The sequence below is a fragment of the Elephantulus edwardii genome, unplaced genomic scaffold (assembly GCF_000299155.1).
Source record: "Elephantulus edwardii isolate Elephantulus edwardi_28Jun2011 unplaced genomic scaffold, EleEdw1.0 scaffold00080, whole genome shotgun sequence".
NCBI lineage: Eukaryota > Metazoa > Chordata > Mammalia > Macroscelidea > Macroscelididae > Elephantulus > Elephantulus edwardii.
Genome location: NW_006399830.1, coordinates 12,254,632 through 12,279,278, shown reverse-complemented (window position 1 = coordinate 12,279,278; position 24,647 = coordinate 12,254,632). Strand labels below are relative to the sequence as shown.

Here is a 24,647-nt window from a genome sequence, read left to right as displayed (position 1 = left end):
TGGGAACCATGGCGGTTACCTGGTCTTTGCAGGGTTTAGGAAGAGACTTAAAACCAGTGACTTCTGGGCTGACTTCCCAGAGATAAGTCTTAAGAAACATGTAGTATTTTCTTCTGCAGAACCTGGAATGCAGACTGGATAGGGCTGGTATTTCAGGGGGACACCTCAAGTTTTGCATCTTTCTTTTCCTAGGCTTCCCGGGTGGATCTGAGGCAAGGAGCAGAGTTAACTTCAAGTCTCCCTTGTCTGGAAGCTGCTGTAACCCCCTCATCTGCCTTCTTGGCCCCTAGTCCTTTCCCACCACACCCACCAGAGTGTCCAATCATGTCACTAATCTTCAGATGAGTCCTCATTAACACTGGACCTCAAAACTGCTTAGGAGGGAGCTCTGGTGGCCTAGTGGCAAGAAGCTGTGTCACAATCCCGAAGACATGCAGTTCAAAGCCACCACATTCTCTGCTGGAGGAGGGGCAGTCTCCTCCTGGGCTAGTCAGATCTGATTTGATGGCACACAACAAGTTTAAAAAAACCCAAAACCTGCATGTGGCCTCAACCCCCACAAGATCAAAGCTGAGCTCCACTGGGGGAAGGTACCGCATGAACCTCAAAATCAGATAGAACTCAGTTCAAATGTCAGTTCTACCTTCCTGGTCCCTTTGAGCCTATTTCCTGGTATAAAAGGGAGATAATCAGGGGAGATAAAGCTCCTAAGAGCTAACAGTTTTACACAGCAGCCAAGGGTTTCCTGTATCTGGCACCCTTCCCCTCGGAGCCATCTCCCACCCCGGCGCCTCCGTCTTGTGCCTCTGCTCTGCTTGTGGGACTCATTAAGAACAGTGAGTCTCATTTTGCCTTTTAAGATTGAGGCTTTGGAGTGCCTGGGTGGAACAAATGGTAAAGCACTGGACTACTAATCAAAACATTGGCTGTTCAAACCCAAGTAAAGGCACATCGGAAGAAAGTCCTGGCCATCTACTCCTGAAAGATCACAGCCATTGAAAACACCAAGGGAAGGGTCCACCCTACCACTATTGGAGATCTATGGATTGGAATCAACGCTATGGCAACTGGTTTAGCTTTTTGGGCGGGGGTTAGGTATGTGTGGTCATTTCAGATAGAGAAGGAATAACTGCAAATACCTAAAAGGGGAGAAAGTTATCACCAAAACCAAATAGCAACCTCTAGAAAGGGGGCCATTGTTGGTGTGTGCCACTGAGTGGGAACTGTCCCATGGCTGACCCTCCCGGGGATTTATAGAAGCAGTAATCACATGGGAGGAGATTGCCCATCCTTCTCCCAAGGAAAACAGGGGCCAGTCCTTGAAAAAAAGACATCCTGTTATGGAAGACAGAACATCAGAGAAAGAGAGGAAGACCCTTTCCCAGGCAGACTGACATGGTGACCGGCAGTGGGCTGGAGCCTGGGGCAGATGCGGAGGACAGTACGGCTGGCTCTGTGCGGCAGGGGAGGCCCTTTGTGCTGTTGTTGGCATATTGTTGTGAGGTAACATCACAAACAGAAATTGACCCTGTGAACAGATGGCCACCTCGTCCTACCCTGAACCGTCCTCAGTTCCCACTGTTGTAATCATTGTGTCACTCCATCTGTTGAGGGACTTTCTTTATTTCATTGACCTACTTTTCTCACATGTAGTAATTAAAAGACGTATTGCGATGGGAAAGTCTGCTGTTAGGGACCTCTCCAAAGTACTGAAGAGCAATGGTTCTCTGGAGACTAAGGTGCATCTGATATAGGCCATGGTCTTTGCAATCGCTTGTTATGCGTCAGAGAGTTGGACAGTGACTAAAGAGGATAGAAGGAGAATTGATGCCTTTGAGCTGTGGTACTGGAGAAGAGTATTGAGGGTACCATGGAGTGCTAGAAAAACAGATTCATCCTGGAGAGGCTTAAACCAGACGGCTCCTTGGAGGCAAGGATTCTGAGGCTTTGTCTGACATACTTTGGACATGTTGTAAGGAGGTCCTTGGAGAGGGACATCATGCTTGGGAGGGTGGAGGGACAGCGCAGGAAGGGAAGGCCCTCTATGAGGTGGATTGATTCAGTGACTGGGGTAATCGGGATGGGTGTATCGAAGACAGTGTGATTGGCACAGGACAGAGCAGAGTTTAGGGCTGTTGTACATAGGGTCACTATGAGTCGCAAGCGACTCGACGGCACATAACAACAGTTCCAAGGACGGGCACGTCCTGGCAATATGCTCAAAGTATGTAAGATGCAGTTTCACCATTCTGTTTCTTGTTATGTGTCATTGAGTCAGAACCAACTCATAGCTGACCCTCCAGCGGGTTTTCAGAGGCCGTAAATTGCACAGGAGGAGATGGCTCATCTTTCTCTCACGGTGGTTTCGAACCGCCTACTGTCGGATTGGCAGCCCAACTCCCTACAGTAATGCCACCAGCACTTCCTTCACCATCTTTAGCCTTTGCAAATTTCAATTTTCTCTTTGTAAATGGGGTTAAGAACTTGTTCTACTTACTTCTCTGGATAGGGCACAGAGACTAGATATCAGATTCAAACAAACAAAACAAAACAAAAGGCCTTGGAAAAGCCCCTGAAGGGTGTGACTAATCCAGACAAAGTGACCAGCCCCAAACCCTCCCACTCCTTGACCTTCTGCTGCCCCACGCTTCTTACCACATGCATCCCAGCAAGCACCTCACCCTCCTCCACGGCCCCACTCGCTCCAGCCCTCACTCTGCGCCTGCCAGCATGCTGCATCCGTACCAATGCACTTCCTTCTGCCACACCCTGTTCCCAGGGGTCATAAATTCCTGAGTTCCTGAGTCATAAATCCCAGATAGAAGGCAGGTCCCCCCCACTCCCCAGTCTGGACTGTTGAGAAGCAAAGATCAGGAAGGGATGTCATAAAACACGACTGTGAGGTCCTCACATGCAGAAGTGGTGTTCACACACGTGTTCTCATTTCATTCTCCCGCCCACGCCCTGCCCGTGGTTGGCTGCCGCCGCCGGGGAGATGCCAGGATGGAGCCCACCAGAGGACAAGGTAAAGCTAGGGAACAGCTGGGCCGGGGCTCTCTGCGTTTGTCGCTGTGTAAAGGGAGTCCCTGGGCAGCACGGACAGCGAACCACTCAACTACTTGCTGGCAAGCTGGCAGTTCAAACCCACCCAGAGATACCTCTGGAGACAGATCTTCTGAAAGGTCTTGGAAACTCAGAGGGGCAATTCTGTTCTGTACCATTGGGGTCACAGTGAGATTGAATCAACTTGATGGCTGTTAGCAACGATGACAAAAGAAGGGCAATAAAGAGTCAGACATCCCTGGTTACCCCTCCCCTGCTGTGGTCTGAGGGGTCCGGAGGGGCCTCTGGTGGCCTAGCACCATAGGGAGTTACATGCTAACCCAGGGCCTGACCTCGCCACTGGTTTAAACCTACCAACACCTCTCCAGGAGAAAGATGGGCAGTCTTCTCCCTTGTGGTTTACAGCTGAAACCCACCGGAGGGTCAGCTATGAGTCAGTTTCAACTCAGTAGCATTGACTTTAACTTTGACTTTGACTTTGACTTTGACTTTGACTTTGAAGAGGAGCAAAAGAAGGACAGTGATCTAGTTAAGCCACTGGACCCACCACCTGTATACTCACATCGGGGGGCTTGCCTGCTTGCCTGCAGCCCCACTCTTGTCCTCTCCCGAAAGCTGGCCCAAGTTGTACTGAGCGGGGTCCACAGATGTGCCCTTGATCTTGAGGAAAGTGACTCAACGTTCCAGTTGCACCCTCACTCCACACACACTGGCCAGTGGGACGAGTGACTTGCTTGCTTGGGACTCAGTGGGCGCAGGAATGCGATCTTGACCTCCGAGTGTCTACAGTCAAGCAGGACACACAGAAGGAGATTGGCCATCATCTGAGGGTGTGCGTGTGGCCCCCATCACCACCTTCCTAGTACCTCAGGAACCTCGAGCAGGGAGACCTAGAAAGGTGAATAGAGAGAACTGGGGTGGGGGGGGCGGTGAGGGGAGCATGGAAACAAGACCCTGTGGAAATGGTGTGGAGGAGGGATTAAGGTGCGTACCCTCATATCTCGCTTCAACCAAGTCAGCGCTGTCCTTTATAAGGAACTGAATATTACGAATTTCAAAGCTGTGTCCCAGTCTGTTGCCTTTGATCTTCACAGTCCTCTACGCAGTGGACTCATTATGCACCAGAGCTCCCCTCCCTTGTATTTTTTTTTAAATGACTTTTTCCTGTATTCCTCGAGTCCTCAGCCCCTTTTTACCTTTCCATGTCTAGATTCTCCATGCAGACCCTGAGGGGGGCACTGTGAGTGATCACCATGCGGGCAGAAGCCAAACCCCAGTACATGGAAGGGGGCTGACTTGACCCCTCCCCGTGAAACACGCTGGATCCTTCCAGCTGACACTGGTTCAGAGCTGTCCCCAGAGGAGAGAAATTTCTAGGCATTTCCAGGCTCCTAGAGCCCACACAATAAATCAAGAGAGGTGTTGCACTGGGAAGATTTGCTGTTAGGGACCTCTCCAAAGTGCTAAAGAGCAAAGATGTCAGTTTAAAGACTGCAGTGCCCCCGATCCAAGCTGTGGTCTTGTCCGGGGCTTCCTGTGCATTTGAAGGTTGGGCTGTGAATGAGGATGACAGAAAAAGCAGCAACGCCTTTGAATTGTGGTGTTGAGAAAGAGTCTTGAGCATCCCTTGGACTGCTGAGAGAACAGACGAGTCCGTCTTAAAGGTAGTGCAGTCGGAGTGCTCCTTGGAGGCACGGATGGTGGGACTTCATCTCACATTCACTGGGCGTGTTGTCAGGAAGGCTCAGTGTTTGGGAGAAGGCAGCATGCGTGGAAAGTTGAAGGGCCAGGGAAAGCGGGGAAGACCCTGACCAAGACAGATTGACGCAGTGACCCTAACAATGGCCTTGAGCATGGCGGAGAGGATGAGGATGGTGCCGGGTAGGGCAGGGTTCAGACCTGTTGTTCATAGGGCTGTTGAGTCTTAGTTGACTTGAAGGGACCCAAACAACACAAAGTGGAGTCGATTCCAGCCCGCAGACTTCCCATCAAGTCTCCAAGGCTGGAGGAAACCACGCAGCCTTCACCCCACAGAGCAGCTGGTAGGTTTGAGCCTCGAGCCAGTGACACCATTTGCCTTTGAGCTGGCGATGGAATGCCTTACCAAGGGTGCTACCAACGTGCGTTTTAACGATACCATTTGAGCCCCTTAAAACAGAGCTCTGGTGGCCTAGTGACAAAACCCTTTGCTGAGTCCCCAAAGCATGCAGTTCGAATCCACCAGCTGCTCCATGGGAGAAGGATGGTCAGTCTCCTCCCATGTGATTTACTGCCTCTGAAAACCTGCTGGAGGCTCAGCTATGAATCAGCTCCTACTGGATGGCTCACAACAACAGAGCTCTTTAAAAGCCTCCTAAAAGCCTCCCAGAGCCTAGCACATGGCACATGGCACATGGCACATGGCTAATGAGAGTTTGAGAAGCAGTGGTTGAATCCTTGCCTTCCAGGTAGGAGACCCAAGTTCGATTCCTGCCAGTGCACGTCCTATCCAGCCATCACCTCTCTCTCACTGAGGGTTGCATGCTGCTATGATACCGGGCAGGTTTTAGATTAAAAGGGATAAGAACAAAAGGCCTGGTGGTCCGCTTACAAAAACATCAGTGCATGAGGACCCTCTGGGCCTCCCAGGTTGCTCCACTGCGCCTGGGCTGTCCACAGGAGACCAGCCAGCCTAAGAGCACCTACCAGCATAGAGGAGTTTAGTGAGTGGATACATGAGCGATGGAGGAGCATGGGATGGCTTTACCCATTTTCAGCTGAAGAAACTGAGGTACAGAAAGGTGCAGACTTATCTGAGACCCCTCAGAGACCGAGTAAGCACAGCAGCCAGGACCCCCATCAGCGTACTTGCTATGCACCCAGACAGGGCAATCCCCCGCCCCCCAGCCCTTTCTTGTTCTCGTGGGCGCCAATCATGGTGACCTTGTGTGAGCCTGTCATGGAAGGTTGGGGTGGCCTGGGGTTTCCTCGGTACTATTCTTTATACGAGCAGTTAGCCAGGTCTTTTCTCCCGTGTTGGTGATGGTGAGTCTGACCCACTGACATTTTGACGGGTAGTTAAGTGCTTAACCATTGCAGCACCAGGGGCCTCTTAGAACACCCCGAATAACCCCTGCTTCAACTGCAACAACTTCCCCTTTCCACACCTCAGGGGCCTCAGGGATTTTCGAGGAAGCCTGGGGGAGGGAGGCGGTAGGGGTTATATCGGCATGTGTTTCCTCCTCGCCACCCCTATAAAGGGTCAAAGGAGGGTAGGGTGCCCCGCAAGGAAGCAGGCCATTGCGCCCAGCCCATTTCCTGCGCTGCATTCGGCCTCCTCACCCCCTCCTCTGCTCTCCAGGACATGGCAGGTCCCGCGACCCTCACAGCCAGCCTCCTGCTCCTGGTCCTCTGTGCCCACCACATCACACCTGCAGGTAAGGCCTCAGCCAGGCCTGACTGGGGTGGTGCAGGCGAGGGTCGAAGACGGACTAGCCCAGGGCCAGAGAGACACAATGGCAGGGGCACAGTGACAGGCAGGAATTGTCCAGTGCAGGGCACAGGCTCATTACCTGGTGACCCGGAACCTGGACAGACTGAGAAAGGACACAGCTCTTCTCTCTCCTCTCCCTTTAGGCGCAGTGACCATCCCCTCTTCCTGCTGCTTGACCTTTATTTCCAAGAAAATTCCCGAGGCCCGGGTGGTGAGCTACCAGCTGTCCAGCGGGAGTGTGTGCCCCAAGGCAGGGGTGATGTAAGTACTGCTTCTTCCCGGGCGGCTGGCAGGGCAGGATGCACCTCAGAATCACAGAACCAGCGGCCTCAGCTTCTTCACTCATCAAATGAGGAGGAGCCAACGCACTGCCATTGAGTTAATTCCAACCCTGGGGCCCTCCATCAGGTTTCTGAGGCTGTAAATCTTTATGGGAGAGACTGCCTCTCTTTCTCTCCCAGAGCATATGGTGGATTTGAACCACCAGCCTTTCCGTTAGCAATCCAACACACTATGTACTACCTAACCCTCCAGGGTTCTTTGTTGTTTATTGAATACTAGAGATATACACTAGCCCCCTGTGCAGTTCTTCGAGATGAGGGCAATTCTCCCCATTTCACAGAAGGCAGCTGAGGCTTAGAAAGTGTGTTTGCTCCAGATCACAAGGGTAGCCAGCTCTCTGAACCCCAAATCACCTCATAGTGAACCTACATGTAAATAGTGGTGGGCAGTGGCGATGCGAGATTAGAATTATTCATTTTCCTCGGCAGGCACCAAGGAGCCCTGTTGGCAGGAGGGGTTAAGTGTTGGGCTGCTTACCAAAAGATCAGCAGTTCAAACCCATGGGTCACTCCTCAGGACAACCTGCTCCCATAAAAATTGAGTGTTGGAAATCCCATGGGGCAGTTAGTTCTCTGTCTGACAGTGTTGCTAGAAGGCAGACTGGCAGGAGATTCAGTTCCCTCACAGCCTGGTCTTCCCCTCTCAGAGCTAACTTCTAAGAAGGCCTCCTCTCTTGGCCTCACTTTCTTGCAGCGAGGGGCACTTGCTTTTTCCTGTGGGTGCCCACTGCATAATCTGGTTTCCCCTTTTCCCTGTGGATAGAGACTGTTTTCCAGTGAAGCTTAGCGTCTTCTAAAGGCAGGGCAGGCCTCCTTACTCCAGTCTTTAAGGATGTTTGCTGATCATGAAATCTTTACCTCTCTCCATTCTCCCTCCCAACACTGAAACCAAGGCATACAGTGATGCAGACTCCAGAGACTCTGTCCGTAGCTTTCAGGAGATCTGGGCCCAGGACTCCTGGGCCTGGACCACCCGTGTCCTGTCTGGTGAGGAGGCTGCACCCAGTGGTCCTTGGGGCCCTGGCTGGGTCTCAGGTGCACCCTGAAATTGTTCCCACAGCTTCACCACCAAGAAGGGCCACAAAGTCTGTGGTGACCCCAAGCAGCAGTGGGTCCAGAGGTACGTGAAGAACCTGGACGCCAAGCAGAAGAAAGGCTCTGCTGGGGTCAAGGCGGTACGAAGGAAGAACCCAGTCCGAAGACGCCCTGCCAATGGGACCACCGTCTAGCCAGGGCCTCGAGCCCCCAGCCCCCGCTGCCGGAGCTGGGAAGCCAGCAGTGAAGGGAGAAGCTAGCTTTCCCGCTTCTGTGCGTCACTGCCGGAGGCGATGTCTTTTCTAAGGCAAACTGAAGATGGGAAGGTCTGCTCCCTGGAGCACCCTGGGCCTCTTGCCTCTCTGGAAGGAGGCAGGGCCGGCCCTCTGTCCTTCTCCTGAGCAGAGGCCACTTCTCCGCTGACTCCCAGGTACCCTGAGCTCAGCACCTGCATGGACATCAGCCTGTATCATGACCCTCAGTGGCTTTTATCAGCCTCCTAGGCCGGTAGTGGGTCCCGGAGTCCATCAGTCTGGGAATGGGCTACCTGGTTGTGGCTACAGTTCCCTGGTATGTTAAGGGCACCCCATCCTTGTCCCATTCTAATACTCCCAAGTTGACCAGTTACACCAGTGGGCCCTTCCCGGGCACATCCTAGGGTTAAGTGGGAACTCATTGATTTTTTAAAGACAGAGAGATACGGAAGAGGAGGGTGAGGGCCAGCCTGGGTAGTTGTATTTCTTTGAGAAGATGTGACTTGGAGATGTTTACCGTGGTTCACTCCAGCCCTTTGGTGCTGGGGAATGGGGGCTTTATCTGTCTGTAAGTGGTGATCTGTAAGTGGCAGTTTCTCCGTGCTTTGGTGTGAGGAAGGGGGGTGGGAATGAAGAGGGAGAAGGCTGTTTGTTGTTCGTTTGCTTTTCCCCTGTGTACAAGACACATGTGTGGTTTGTGTGTCAAGAGTGTAAACACAGTTGCTGTTCCCAAGTAACAACCCTGATAAAATGTGGTTTCTCCTTTGAAGGAGAGTGTATCTTACCTGTTCTCATCTTCCTTGGGGATAGGGGTGGGGAGACAAAAGCAGAGTGTGTGCCTCGAAGAGCATTCTGGGGGGCGCTTGTTCACAGGAAGCAAGGGATAAAGACATCTCCAATCCAGAGCATCCTGGGAATGGGCTTGATTCACTCTTGAGATCCCTGCGGTTAACTTTGAAAAATAACCACACACAGATGATTCAGTTAAAGTTTTTTAAAAATAATTTCCACAATAAAGCATTTTTAGATGTTATGAGGAGCCATTATGAGCACTAAACCAAAAAAAATCCATGCATTGTTGTCAAGTTCATTGCACTGGGTGGGGTTTAAACTGCTTCTCCTTGGTTAGGAGTCAAGTGTACATGATATGCCCACTGACTGACTGCTCTGTGACAGATTAGTGTTGGGTGTGGAGTTGACCTTGACCCACAGCAACCCTGTGAACAACAGATCAAAGCTGAAGCCGTGTCAGTCTTGTGCCATCCTCACAATCTCCAGCCCTGGTCAAACAGGAGAGGAAGACCCTCAATGAGATGGACTGATTCAGTGACTGGGGCAGTGGGGATGGGTGTGTCAGAGACAATGAGATTGGCACTGGATAGAGCAGGGTTTAGGGCTGTTGTACATAGGGTCGTTATGAGTCACAGGTGACTCGACGGCACAGAACAGCAACAACAACAACCAGAGCTCGTTGCCAAACTCAAGGTCCCAAAGATTTTTCTCTTACAGTTTTATAATTTTACATTTTCATCTGCAGTATGTTTTGACTTAATTTTTGTACCAGGTTATTAGGTTTGGATCGACTTTTTTTTTCCCCTGTTGAGTATTCACTTGCTCTAGTACCATTTGTTAAGAAGACTATACTTCCTCCAGGGACCACTGGTGGCCTAGTGGCAAGAAGCTGTGCTGAAATCCTGATAGCACACAGTTGGAATCCACCAGCTGCTCTGCAGGAGAAGAATCGAAGTTCTCCTCCTGTGTAGTTAACTGCCTGTGAAAACACACCCGAGGGTCAGCTATGGGTCAGTTCTGACTCAACCACAACAACGGTCCTTCCTCTACTGACTTACTTTGTTTTTAGATGGCAGTGAGACAGAGATTTTTTAAGTTTGTGATTTTTCCCCTTTATTGAGTTACCATCTACTATTTTTTCTTTTTTAAACTCATTGTTGCACTTTTCTCCCCCTCCTCCTAGCTCTCCCCACAATGCACCCCTTGTTACATTGTCACACAATGTAACGCCTCATCATGTATTTCCTTCACGTAGTCCTTCTCCTCTTCTGATCTAATGCAGCGTTCCTTACCTAGCCACTCTTGCCCATTCTTTACCCAATCCATCGTGTCTGTCCTCTTTTTTTAGAGCAGTGTTATACAGTGTTTGTCTTTTTTGTGACTGAGATGTTTGACTCAACATAATGTCTTCCAGGCTTCCCCATGTTGTCTAATGTTTTAGGAATTCATTGTTTTTCAGTACTGCGTTATATTCCATTGTGTGAATGTCCCATCGTTTTTCTATCCATTCAGTTGTCAGTGGGCCCTTGAGTTGCTTAAGTGACTAATTTTAAATTTTCTTATTTTTTTATGCCAGCATTCACCTTTATGCAGTCACGTGCCTTTTTAAACTCCTTTAAACAGCAGTTGCTCCTGTCTGTGTGGGTCTATTCCTAGGTTCCACATTCTAGTCATTGATCTGTGTGTCTCTCCCTCTACCAATACCACACCATCTTGGTGCCTATAACTATATTAATGCCTTGATGCCAGGCAATCACACTTTACTTTTTGCTATTCCTTTGCAAAATTGTTTTTCTTTCTTCTAACTTTTCCATATACATTTTATAATAATATTATCTGGAAGATGAATAAGGCTTCCTGATTTTGCATGACATCATAAATGCCACTGTTTAAAGTGTCCAATTCAGTGGTTTGGGGTATGTTCACAGAGTTGCACAACCAGCATTACTATTTCATTTCAAAACATTCCATCATTTACTTCCCCAAATGTTCTGCACCCGTTAGCAGCCACTCCCCACTACTGCCCCCGCTTAACCTCATCAGCCACTAACCTACTCCTCTCTGTGGATGTCCCTCTTCTGGACATTTCACGTGAATGGAGACGTAGCATATGTGATGGTGTATGGCGCCCTCCTTTCATTTAACACAGTGCTTTTGACTCAATCATAGTGTAGTTTGTATCAGTCCTTTTTATCCCCTTTCATGCTGACAGTCCTTTTTAGCAATTATATAAATAAGCTACATTTTGTTTATCTGTTCAGCTGTTTCTGGTCAAAATCAAAGAACACCAGACTTTTATTCTTTTATTGACTATGCAAAGGTATCTGACTATGTATGTCATAACAAATTACAGATAACATTGAGAAGAATAGGCCTCCCAGAACACCTCATTGTGTACATATAAAACATACGCCTAGAATAAGAAGTCACTGTCCAAACAGAACGAGGGTAAGCTGCATGGTGTAAAATCCAGAAAGGTATGCATCAGGGCTGTGTACTTCCTCCATACATACTCACTTGATCTATATGATGAACACATCATGGACTTTTAAAAAATACTAGTTTATTTACAAAATTAGAATATATTGTTTTTCACACCAAATCTATCCCATTTCCCTCACGGCCCCCACCTGTCAAATTGTGTGACTCCATGATTAATCCTCCCCCATCGCACATCCTCCCCCCTCTGCTTCCACCTCCCCCTTGGATCCTCATACTCATTCTACAGTAATGGTTTTATACAGTATTTGTCCTTATGGGATTGAGTTAGTTCACTCAGCATATTGCTCCCCAGTCCCTCCCAGGTTAGGTAATAATTTACAAAATCATTGCTCCTGCATGCTGCATAGTATTCCATTGTGTGGATATACCATAATTTCTAATTCCATTTAATTATGGTTGGACATAGGGGATGTTTTCACGTTCTTACAATGGTGAATAATGCTGCTATGCACATCGGTGTACAAGTCTCTGTTTGTGCCTCAGTTCTCATTTTCTCAGGGTATATATCAAGCAATGGAATAGCTGGGCCATATGGAATTTCTATGTTCAGCTTTTTGAGGAAGCTCCAAACTGCCTTCCAGAGTGGTTGTACCAGATCATGGACTTTATGAAGAAGAATGTGGTCTTAGGATTGGAGACTAGAAGAACTGGGTGATGTCCAGCTACCACTCCTGACCGCTCTGAAGGGAACTACAAAGAAATCCTGGATAGAGTAGGAGAAAAATGTAGAACAAAACTTAGAAGTAACAAAACGGAACACCAGGCTTCCTGAACTGATAGAGACTGATGGGACCCGAGACTATGACCCCTAGTCACCCTTTGACCTTTGAAGGGCGCTTAACCTTCTTTACTGCCTATAACAACAACAACAACAACAGGATGCTCAAAAGGCAACATTTGCCCAGAGATAAAGCTCAGAAGGTGCAAAGTATCAGGAAGGAGGCTGAAAGGCAATAATAAACACACGGAGAAAGTGAGAAGGATGTTATTACATCACAGGAATTGAAGTCAAGGTCAGAAATCAAAATATGTGTAAACTGTTGAATGGAAAACCAGTTTGCTCTGTGAGGTTTCATCAGAGTCACAAAAGTAAAAGCAAAGCAAGAAACACTGCAATGAGGGTCATCTTCATCCTCATGATAAGGGCCATAGTTTTTTAAAAATGGCAAACAACTCTTCCGGTCTCTTTGGTCGCGGCAGTGAAAGCGAGATGACGAAGGGAACATCATCGTTTGGAAAGCGTCGCAATAAGACGCACACGCTATGCCGCTGCTGTGGCTCCAAGGCCTACCACCTCCAGAAGTCCACTTGTGACAAGTGTGGCTACCCCGCCAAGCACAAGAGAAAGTATAACTGGAGTGCCAGTTATACCGGCAAAATACCACCAGTACTGGTCGCATGAGGCACCTAAAGATCGTTTACGGCAGATTCAGGCATGGATTCCGTGAAGGAACAACACCGAAACCCAAACGGGCAGCTGTTGCAGCATCCAGTTCATCTTAAGAATTCCACTGTTTAGTTATGCAATACATGTTCTGGTATTATAATTAAAAAAATGGCAAACAAAAGGTGTTGGAGAGAAGCTGGAACACCCATTTAGGGCGATGAGAATGTTCAACGGCACAGCCACTGTGGAGAACAGTTGTCAGCTTCTCAAAAAGTTCAACATGGAACGTGGTCTAGAAATCCCAGTCCTGCGTACTTAGAAAGAAGCAAAGGCAGGAACACAACCAGAAACCTGTTCACTGGTGTTCAGTGCAGCACTTTTCACAGTAGTCGAAAGATTGAAGTAAAGGAAACAGATGAACAAAAGGTGACATAATGGAATATGTTTAGCAAAATAAGTTGGTCACAAAATGACAAATACTTATATTAAGTCCATAGAAACCAAAATTTATGAGCAGTTTGCAGAGATAGAAGATGTGGGGTGGAGTGAGAGTGTTTGCTTGGAGTTTATATTACTGTTACTATTATGTTTCCAGTAATTTCATGAGAACAGTCTTCACAATTTTACAATGTGAAGAATGTCACCAATGTCACTGAATTGCACCTGTTGAAATTGTTGAATTGGCAGATGTTTTGTTGTGTGGTTTTTTCCCCCACATAAAGAAAAAATAGGTTATTATGTGCTCAACAGTTCCATTTATTAAAATGAACAAACTCTAGTGACACAGAACAGGTCTGGGGTGGCTAGGAGTTAGGAAGTTTGCCTCTCACGCTTGGGGCATGTTATCAGAATGGACCAGTCCCTGGAGAAGGGCATCATGCCTGGAAGAGTGGAGGGTCAGTGGAAAAGGCTCAGTGACATGGATTGACTCAGTGACCGTACGTGTGGGCTTAAGCACGATAGAAGCTGTAAGGATGGTGCAGTGTTGGGTCCCATTGCACAGAGTCACCGAAAATCCGTGATGACTCCATGGCACTTCACAACAACAGGCAGTGGGAGAGGGCGCGAAGTAGTAGTGGGTTTAAAAGGCAGCACAGGAGACCCTGGCAGTAAAGGGTTTGTTCCATAACTTGATTATGATGGGGCTGGAGGTCACAAGAATCTCCATATGTGATGAAGTTGCATAAAATGGAATTCACACACTCACATAAAAATGAATACTGGTAGGGAGCTCTGGTGGCCTAGTGGCAAGACGCTGCAGTGGAGGCTTGTGTGTTGCTGAATGGCAATCCCAGAGGTACGCGGTTCAAATCCACCAGACGCTCTGCTGGAGAAGGAGGGGGCAATCTCCTCCTGTACGAGTCAGATCTGATTTGACGGTACACGTAAAAATAATGCAATAATTTTTTTTTTAAAAAAGAATACTGGTGAAATCTTAGTAAGGTCAGTGGATTGGGTTGTACCAATGTCAATGTTCTGCTGATGACAATGTTATCATTGGATGGGGTGGGGAAGGAGCAGGGCATAAGGGATCTTTCTGATGTTTCTTACAAATGGAACAAGAATCTACACCTTTTTTTTTTTAAGTAAGTCTATTTAAAAAAATCCTGCTTGCTAAACTGGACCTTAAGTGGTAAACAACCTCTTCCACTTGGTGAGAATGTCTATAGCACGTTTCCTATGGTGTCTGGACAAGCTCCCCCCACTCCCAAATAGTGTCTGTCAGCTCCTGCCTCCGAGGGACTCTGCCACGTGTGGACCCTCTGATGGTACTTCTTTACAAATATGAGAGTTAATTGTGCTCCTGGCTCTGCTACTAGACTGTAGCTTCCCTGAAATCAGACAAAGTGTAAATCTGACACCCCACCACTCTGAGCCCGAGGGGCCCTTAGTAGAGGAGAGCCGCAGAGCTGCCCATCGGCAATGGGCATTTTCGTGCACAGTTCCAGACACTTACCAGCAGGTGGCAACAGCAGCCTGCCGCTTTTCAAAGACACCTACTGCCTCTCTGTTGACATTTGGCCAATTTACAGAGGTATCCAGCCTCTGCGTCTTTACTGAGCATCTACTTGAACTTCAGGGCCATATATTAAATATTGCAGGAAAAGGGTGGAGTTGGGTAGTGAGGTTGTTAAAGGGGGGAAGAGCAACTTGCTAAGGACTTCAGTGCCAGATCGTCCTCAGTCGTTAAAGTTCTCAAGTCAGTAGAATAGATGCAGAATGTTCGCAAAGCAAATTAAAGCTCCACATTGTAAGCAATTTCAGTTGTTTCCTATATATGTGAGAGCTGGCCAATGAATAAGGAAGAGCAAAGAGATAGGGCCTTTGAATTGTGGTGTTGACAAAGAATATTGAATTTACGATGGGCTGCCAAAACCACAAACCAATCTGTCCTTTTAGAAGTGAAGTTAGAATCTCCAGAGTTTGATTTTGGTTAAGATAAGGTGTAGCAATGACTCAGTAATCAAGCCATGCCAGCACAATTGTCAAAACGAAAAAGTTTTAAAAAGTTAACTAAAAAGTCAATAGTTTGCACCCACCGACCACCCCACAGGAGAAGGATGAGGCAGCCCACGTCTGTAAGGACCCACAGCCTTGGAAACCCCACAAGGAGGATCTGTTCTGTCCTTTAAGGTCACTATGAATCAGAACCAACTCAACTTCAGAGTGTGTCTGCTCTGGATGGTTCAGTGGTAGAATTCTCTCCTTCCATTCAGGAGAGCCAGGTTTGATTCCTGGCAATGTCCCTCTTGCATGATCACCACCCGTCTCTCAGTGGAGGCTTGTGTGTTGCTGAATGGCTTTTATGGGAGCTTCCAAATGAAGACAGACTAGGAGGAAAGGCCTCGAGATCTACTTCTGAAAATGAGCCAGTGAAAACTCTGCTTCTACAATTGACCATGGAATTAGGACAGGACTCTGTAGACTTCATTCTATTGTACATGCGTCCACCATGGAACAGAGTCTGCTCATGGCATGTTGCTAGGAGAGGCTATTCCTTGGAGAGGGACATCATGCTTAGGAAGGTGAAGGGTCGGCAAAGGAGAGGAAGACCCTCCACCAAGTGGATTGACACAGTGACTGCAGCAAAGGGCTTGAGGGTGTCAGAGATTGTGAGGACGGCACAGGATAGTACAGGGGTCAGATCTGTTGTTCGTAAGGTCAGACTTGACTCAACAGCACCTAACAGCAACAATGACCATTAATAACCACTACAAGCTGACAGACCTGTAGGCACTTGACTGGTGCTCTATCGCCTTTATACATTCTATAAATGAAGAGGTTGGGACAGAGTCGCTCAGGCTTTTTCTGAGCCCTTGAGTTTCCTTAATAAACTTGAACATACAACCCCAGCAAGCCATGAGAAAACCTTCTGTTGGATTTTTATTTATTTTTTTTGGTTGTTGTTTTGTACAGTCAGGTCGGATCTAACCCATAGTTGGCCCTCCAGCGGGCTTTCAGAAACAGTTAATTGCACAAGAGGAGATTGCCCATCCTTCCCCAGCAGGGAAGCTGGTGGATGTGAACCTTGTGCCTTCAGCTTTACAGTGTAGCTTCTTACTACTAGGCCACCAGATCTCTCGAGTTTTCCATAAGAAAATTCTATAGCATAATTTACTTCAGGTCACATGGGTCCCTGAGAACTAAAAAAAAAAATGACCAATTGGCTCTTCAAGCCTGGAGCTGAATTCACCCCCATAACTGAACATCCAGCCCAAAATAGGCTTAAAAGTAATCGATCACATCAGGGAGGAACACTGCCTTAGAACAATCAACCATATAAGATCAAAAGGGCAGCATTGGCCTGGGGATAAAAGATGAAAGAGAGAACAAATTAGGAAGGGAGTAGAAGAGTCCTGTTCCAACCTGAGGGTAGTAGTCAAGGTCTCTCAGCCCAAAAGATGTGTGAATTGTTGCTTGGAAAACGATTTAAGCTGTGTACATTTTCACTCCTATCACAACAGAGGTTTTTAAAAAGTAAAATAAAGGTTAATTAAGAAAATCAGCTTGATGGGATCCAGCAACTTGAAAGTCCTCAATTTAGGACATAACCAAGTTACACTATCCCCGCCCCATTCTTCCTTTTCTTTACATCTCATCACTGGTAACATGCTCTGCGTGAGGTGTTGGCCTGTGATTTGCTAATACTGCCATTTTCAGTTCTCATTTGAAGATGACTCACTTGCTGATTTCCTGTTTAAAACACTGTCATAGAGATTTTGGTTTCTCAAGCCTATAGGTTGCTTGAAAAGATGGTCCCAACAACTGATGGCTTAACTAAAGTCATAGGTAGATCTGGAAAGGACAGAGGTGTTACCTTGAAATATTGTTGTTGTTATGTGCCGTTTAGTCGCTTTTGACTCATAGCCACCCTATATACAACAGCCCTGAAACCTGCTCTATCCTGTGCCAACTTTACTGTCTCTGACACACCTACCCTCATTACCCCAGTCACTGAGTCAATCCATCTCATCAATGGTCTCCCTCTATTTCTCTGTCCCTCTGCCCTTCCAAGCATGATGTCCCTCTCCAAGGACCGATCCCACCTTGCAACATGCCCCAAGTATGTCAGACGAAGCCTCAGAATCCTTGCCTCCAAGGAGCAGCCTGGCTTCACCCTCTCTAGGACAAACCTGTTTGTTCTCCCAGCAGTCTATGGTATATTCAACACTCTTCTCCCAGCACCACAGCTCAAAGGCATTCATTCTCTTTCTCTCATCCCTAGTCATTGTCCAGCTTTCTAACACATAGCAAGCAATTGCGAGGACTATGGCCTGGATCAGGCGCACCTTAGTTACCCTGAAATAGATGGGGAGGGATGGAGGAGAAAAGGATCATTCATTTTCTGACTGGAAAAAGCCATTCCCATTCCTATTCCCAGGGGTAATCCAGCATCTTCCATAAGTGAAGGTAGTACTGACATGGACAAAACGCCACGAGCGTCCAAGTCCTCTTTCTCATTAGCTGTTTGTTACGAGTTCTGTGTTTACCCCTATTTGTACTAAATAGGCAGCTCTGGCGACATGGTCCGTGGAGTCGTGCTGGTAACCCACAAGTGACATCCCGCCGGAGAAAGACGGACACAATCTTCCCTAATGATTTCCAGCCTTCGAAGCCCACTGGGGCAGCTGTCGGTGGGTCCTAATTCAACAGCAGTGCAGTTTTCGTGATTTTTTTTTTGTCAGCGAGACGTGCTGACCTTTTCAGTACATTTGAAAGGATAAACAGGCCTTTCAATGCCGAGGAGAAGGACAGTCATTGCTCTAGCACAGCCTCAAAGCCAAGGGAACAAAGAGGAACGCTTGGGTGTTCACTGTGCAATGATTAGGTACCTAAATGTATCTGTACATTTATATATAATATTCCCAACCCCCAGAGACAGATAAAGACGGAATTCATAAAGATATTGGTCTAAGAATGAAGGCTGCCCAGTGGAGTGTACTGGGGGGGGGGGAGGGATTGTATACCAATGAAAGAATTTTTCTTTTACTTTTCAAAGAGAAGAGCAAACTGGAGGGGAGGGGTGAGCAGGGAGAAAAGTGCAACAATCCAAAGTCTCTGTAAATGTTCATTAAAATTAAGAATTTTAAAAATTATATGTAAAAAAATATATTGGTGTGTATATATATATCAGTATAACAATAATAATGAAAACTAAAACAGTATTCGATTGACATCAAAACCAACTAGTGACAGCATCTTAAAGGACTCCATCATGAATCAAGTACTTCACACATGCTGCATATTATCCATAAAATAAATCAAGAAAGACGCTTCTCAATCTCATGAGAGGATAGGGCTAGAATTGTCCCCATTTTCAAGGGCACTTGTTCTTAGAGACATGAGGGGGGGTCTGACATCACACCTCCGTGAGTGGGGGATCTCTGGCTATAATTAGCTTCTTTTCATCCACAGTCAGTGTTTTGTCCACTTCCTCCTTCTACTTACAACAACATGACCCCGCTGATGACTTATGAAATGGAAAATTTCTGCCTTCAAACCAGAACACCACAAAGTCCTCCTGTCCTCTCTCCTTACTGTAGGACAAACAAATCTCCTGTTCCCTTGGGGTAAGCTGGGACGCCTTGGGTAGCATGTGCTCAATGGGTGGCCACCAGGGGCTGATGTCCCTCTGTCTCTCTACTCACTGGCTGTCCCACACCTCTCAGATTCATCTCAGACACCCTTAAAAACATTTAGTCCAGCCTGCTGAGTCACTAGAGATAAGCCACAACTCACCCATTCTCCAGACCATTGGAGGATTTGATCAAAAAGGAGCCACGCACAGAAGCAAAACATTGCAAATCTATGTGGGTGGTATTCTGGGAACACTTCTGGAAAAATCTTCTCAGGGTCCCTTCCCTTAGGACCTTTAAGTCTCAAGTTTTAGTCCTCATTTGAGCTCAGTCCCTTCACCTCTGAGGGCCTCACTTCCTTTAATGACAATGTTCCTTCACATTTGTACCCGCTTTTAAGAGTGGTTGTTGGCTGTGTGTCATCAAGTCAGAACCGACTCACAGCTGACCCTCCAGTAGGTTTTCAGAGGCTGTAAATGGCACAGGAGGAGAGTGTCTGACTTTCTTTTGGAAAGCAACTGGTAGATCCGAACCATTTGCCTTTAAATTGACAACATAACTCCCTACCACCAGCTCACCAGAACTTTTTCTGTCTTATGACTTCATGAGAAGTTCTTTTCCTCTGATTTATAGGTAAAATAACTAAGATTCCAAAAACGTAAAGCTTAAATCTCTCTAGGAGGCAGACCTCAGATTCAATACTTGATGTAACTTTTCAGTGAAGAATATTCAGGGTGGTTAGATGTTATATAAGAATAGAGGCAAAAAACAAACAAACAAACAAAAATAATAGAGGCAAACAAGTCATGATCCTTTACCTTGTGCAATTCACATGCAACATGCCTGAAGTATGTCGGACGAAGCCTCAGAATCCTTGCCTCCAACGAGCAGCCTGGCTTCACCCTCTCTAGGACGAACCTGTTTGTTCTCCTGGTAGTCCATGGTATATTAAACACTCTTCTCCCACACCTCAATTCAAAGTTATCAATGTTTCTTTGGTCTCCCTTTTCATTGTTCAACTTTCACAAAAATCATCAAACAATATGATCGATATTACATGCAAGTAAAATCTTGCTGAAGATAATTTTTAAATGATTGGAGTAATCTATTGACAGGGAACCGCCGGAAATCCCACCTGAATACAGAAGAGGCTGTGGAAAAGTGGTATCATCACTGATGTCAGGTGAACCTTGGCTGAAGTGGAGAATGCCAGAAAGATGTCTACTTGTGTTTTGGTAATTATGTAAAGATATTTGATTGTGCGGCTCACAAGTTATAGACAATATTGATAAGAATAGGGGGAGAAGGGAAAAAAGAGAGAAGAATGGCAATTTCAAAACATTTAATTTTGTGCTTGCAGAATCTGTACACAAACTAAGAAGTAGTAAGTAGTCTTTTGAATAGAACAAGGGGGTCCTTTGTAATCTGTGATTTTAAACCTTGGCTATTTCCTGACTTAGAACCCAGGAAAGGCGTGTGTCAGGGTCGTATCCTTGCAGTATACCTGTTCATCTGTACACTGACTAAATGATCTGAGAAGTTGGAATATATATAGAAGAGAATGGCATCAGGATTGGAAGAAGACTCACCAACAACCTGTGATGTGCAGATAACACAACCTTGCAGAAAACGAAGACGACTTGAAGTACTTCCTGATGAAGCTCAAAGACCATAGCCTCTGTTTGGAAACCTGACGGAAGGTCATAAATGGACCAAAATCAACTCAATGACTGTGAGCATCACTTGGTGGGTCAAGTCCACTCCTGCATGGCTGCAAAATCTCACCCAGCCACAAGGGGGCCTGGAACTTCAGCCTTCTTGATGCCTCAAGTGGCCTCGGAGGGAGCTGCTTTGCTACCTCGAAGGCTGTACCTCTCTGGTGGTTCAGATCTATCAGCGGCTCTTTGGAGAAAGATGGCTTGTAGTCAGCCAGGAATCAGCTCCAGCTTGCCGGCAGTGAGTTTTTGAGTTTTGATTGCAATATATGTTTTTAAATTATTTTTTTAATTTCTAAATTTTTTATTTATTTTAATTTTAAAATTTATTTTATTTTAAAGTTATTTTATTTGCCTTCTAATTTTTAGAAGAAATGTTTTTAAAACAAAAATCATTTCCATTTTTTTTTCTCCCAGTAACATCGACATGTGTTCATTCTTACATCTGTATGGAAGCCGTGATTTTATCTTTTCCAGAAAATTATCATTGTTTTCTTTTTTAAGGTAAGATTTACATAACATGTTGTTATTTGCTGTTAAGTTGCCTGCAACTCATAGTGACTGTATGTATAGTACATATATATAGCTCTGAAGATTGCCCTATTCTGAAGTAGTCTCGCTATTTTGACAAGCCTATCCCCATTTCCCTGGTTACTGTATCAATCCATCTCATCCAGGGTCTTCCTCTCCTACGCTGTCCCTGCACCCTTCCAAGCATTATGTCCTTCTCCAAGGATCAGTCCTTCCTGGCCACGTGCTCAAAGTATGTGAGATGGAGCTTCAAAATTTTAGCCTCCAAGGAGAGACTTGGTTTCACCCTCTCCAGGACAGACCTATTTGTTTTCTTGGCAGTCCTGGGTATGTTCAAGACTCTCCTCCAGCACCGCAACTCAAAGCATCTATTCTTCTATCGTCCTTAGTCATTATCCAACTCTCTGATGCATGTCAAGTAATTGCGAAGACCATGGACTGGATCAGGTGCACCTTATCAATGAATCATTTTAAAGTTGTATTTATTATATTATTGAATCATCACCTCTTTCTGAGTTCCAGAACAGCTTTATTACCTAGAAGGCAATCATGTACCTAGTTAGTCACCTAGCCCTGGGCCACCGTGAATCTGTTCTCTATCTCTATGTATTGCCTGTCCTGCATATTTCGTACAGATGAGATCATATACCACATAACCTGTGTGTGTGGCCTCTTTTCACATCATCAGTTGCTGTTGGGTCCATTCTGACTCAGAATCACCCTTCAGGACTGGGTAAAACTGTCTCATAGGATTCCCAAGGTTGTAACCTTTACAGAAGCAAACTGCCATGTCTTTTTCACACAGAACAGCTAGCTGGTAGATTCAAACCACTGACCTCTGGTACAGCAGCCAAACATTTAACCACTGTGCCACCAAGGATCCTCCATAGTTATTTACAGCCTTGGAAATCCTATGGGGCAATTGTACTCTGTCCTGTAGGGTCCCTATGAGTCTGAACGCTTCAAAATCAATGGCTTTGAGGGGATTTTGGAGTTTTGATTCTTTCACTTAGTGTAGGCAGGAAATGACCTTTTAACAATACACTTTAGAGATGAGGGAAGTGGTTCAAAGGGGTTAGCGAACTTCCCCAAAGTCATTCTGCTGACGAGAGACAGAGATGAGAATCTCATTCCATCTGTGTCATCTCAGCTCTCACACTCCTGACCCTGCAAGCCATGCAGAAGGCAGAGTTCACGCTGAAGTTTGAGGCGGGCTGGGTGGTTTAAGCAGGATCTTAAGAGATGTATGAAGCTCCTAGAAACACAGGGAAGAGGCCCAGGAAGCCAAAACCCCAGCTTGTTGTTTTAATCAGGTGCCATCATGTGCCTTCCAACCCACGTTGAGTCCGTGAACAGCAGCAGATTGAAAAGCTGCACCTTCCCCACAGTCCTCACCGGGCGACAGTGCGTGGCGGGCCCCCCCCCCCCATTCAGCCCGTCTTCTGGAGGGCTGTCTTCTCTTTTGCTGACGACTCTCTACTTTTCTGAGTCATAGGAAGTCCCTTTCCAAGGACTGGCACCTTCTAATAACATGTTCAAAGGATGTGAGATGAAGTCTCACCAGCTTCGACCCTACATGCAACTCAGCTGCACTTTCCCCAAGACAGATGTGTCTGTTCTTGTGACAGTCCATAGTATAGTCAATATTGTTCTTTCACTCCACAATTCAAAGGCATTAATTCTTCTTCATTCCTTATTCATTTTCCCTCATTCACATTTATATGAAGTCATTGAAAATACCAAGACACACCTTAGTTTTTAAACTGACATCCTTGACCTTTAGCTCTTTAAAGAGGTCCTTGACAGCAGATTTGCACAGTACTCTCTTGAGTGGAGAGAGCACAGCAGGAGAATGGTTGGGAAACAGCTTAAAGCAAAGGCGAGACGGTGCACAGCCTCATGTGTGTGCCGAGGAGGCTGGATTCAGCTGTGGAGGCAACAGAAAGCCCTGAGGCAGGTGGCTTTTAAGCAAGGTCATGAAATGATCCAAGATCGGTTTCTTTGGCAGACATCTCCAGCATGTCTGTGGAACATACTGGAGGACCCAACCGAAAACCAGAAGGCAGCGGAGTCGGGCACGTGAGGGAGGCTCTGGAAGCCAAGTGGACAAGGACCACAAGGGAGCGTGAGGGCAGACTCCCTGAGTCCGCTCAGGGCTCAGATCCAGGAGGTGCTCCCCACCTGCCTCTCCACGCTACACTCTTAAAAGTGATGAAGCGTATCCTTGACACCGTGCCTGGAGCAGCGTCTAGCACTTAGCAAATTCTTAATATAAGTGTATTGGATGGAAGAAAGAAGGAAGCTTATAAACCCAGATTCCTCTAGCAGTGATTTTTTTTCTAGACTCAGGGGCAATTTACCATTCCTGCAAAGAAGGCCTTCCTCTAATAAAGCCGCTCTTGTTATTCAAGAAATCCTATCCAAATCCTCATCCAAATTCACAGATACTCTAAAGTGAGGCAGAAGCCAGGTGATGAGGGCAGAGGAGGAGCCCAGGCAGATGGGCTCTCCAGTCCCTCCCGGTGACCGCTGGGGCAGCTGGAGCTGCAAAGAGAGAAGCCGTGCCTGGGGAGGCCAAGCAGTGGGCAAGGCGTGGCTGGAGCGTGGTCAGTTCCTGAGAAGCCACGCCTGTTTCCTGTCCTCTACGCCCCTGCTTGCTTGGTAATGACCTTGTCTCTCCCATTATTATTCAGTTGCAACCGAAGCCGTGACCCTGTTTGGTCCATTAAGGCTTTGTAGGGGCAGACAGGCCTCCAAGTGCATTAGAGCGGAGACAGATGGCGCCCAGAGGCACCAGGAGCTGGCTCAGCGTCTGCGGGGGAGCTGGGTCACTGCCGCATCCACTCGCCTTCCTTCCAACAGCAAAGCCAGCAAATAAATCCAAGGGGCTTCGCACAAGGGTCTCCACAGCGAGTACATCGTCGCTATCCCTCCCTGTGCCTCAAATCCTCCTCTACAACGACTCTTGAAGTAATTTTTCTTACACAGAGACCTTCAGGGCGTTAGTGTGTGGCACAGGGTCAGGCTTCCCAGGCCTGGATTATAGACAAGCTTCTGAACATGTGCCCACTGTTAACCTCGGGGTTCTTACCAATTGTTATTTTCCTGTCTCTTATGGAGGAAGCACAATGTAATAAGTGAGTGAAATTGAAATGTATGTTCTATGAATTTAAAATATGTGAGTGAAAATATTATGAGCCAATCTTTGTTCTCACATGTCAAATTCTAGAGTATCAGATGTTTTGGTAAGACATTGCTTTTGTTCAGTTACTTTTTTTTATCATCATGGTTTTTAGGTGTTGAAAATGTATCATGGGGGAGCTCTGGTGGCCTAGTGGCAAGAAGCTGCAACTACAATCCCAGAGGTGCACGGTTTGAATCCACCAGATGCTCTGCCGGGGAAGGAGGGGCAATCTCCTCCTGTACCAGTCAGATCTGATTTGACGGTACACGCACACAAAAATAATAAAATAAAATT

At 46.8% G+C, this 24,647-nt stretch overlaps 1 protein-coding gene across 1 annotated transcript; it reads left to right on the top strand.

Annotated features, from left to right (window-relative positions):
• Nucleotides 1–6,406: 6,406 nt before the first annotated feature.
• Nucleotides 6,407–8,105, top strand: CCL24 (chemokine (C-C motif) ligand 24). The gene is made up of 3 exons (XM_006889690.1): nucleotides 6,407–6,479; nucleotides 6,679–6,796; nucleotides 7,937–8,105. The coding sequence occupies exons 1-3, from the start codon at nucleotides 6,407–6,409 to the stop codon at nucleotides 8,103–8,105; spliced, it is 360 nt and encodes a 119-aa protein (XP_006889752.1).
• Nucleotides 8,106–24,647: the final 16,542 nt, after the last annotated feature.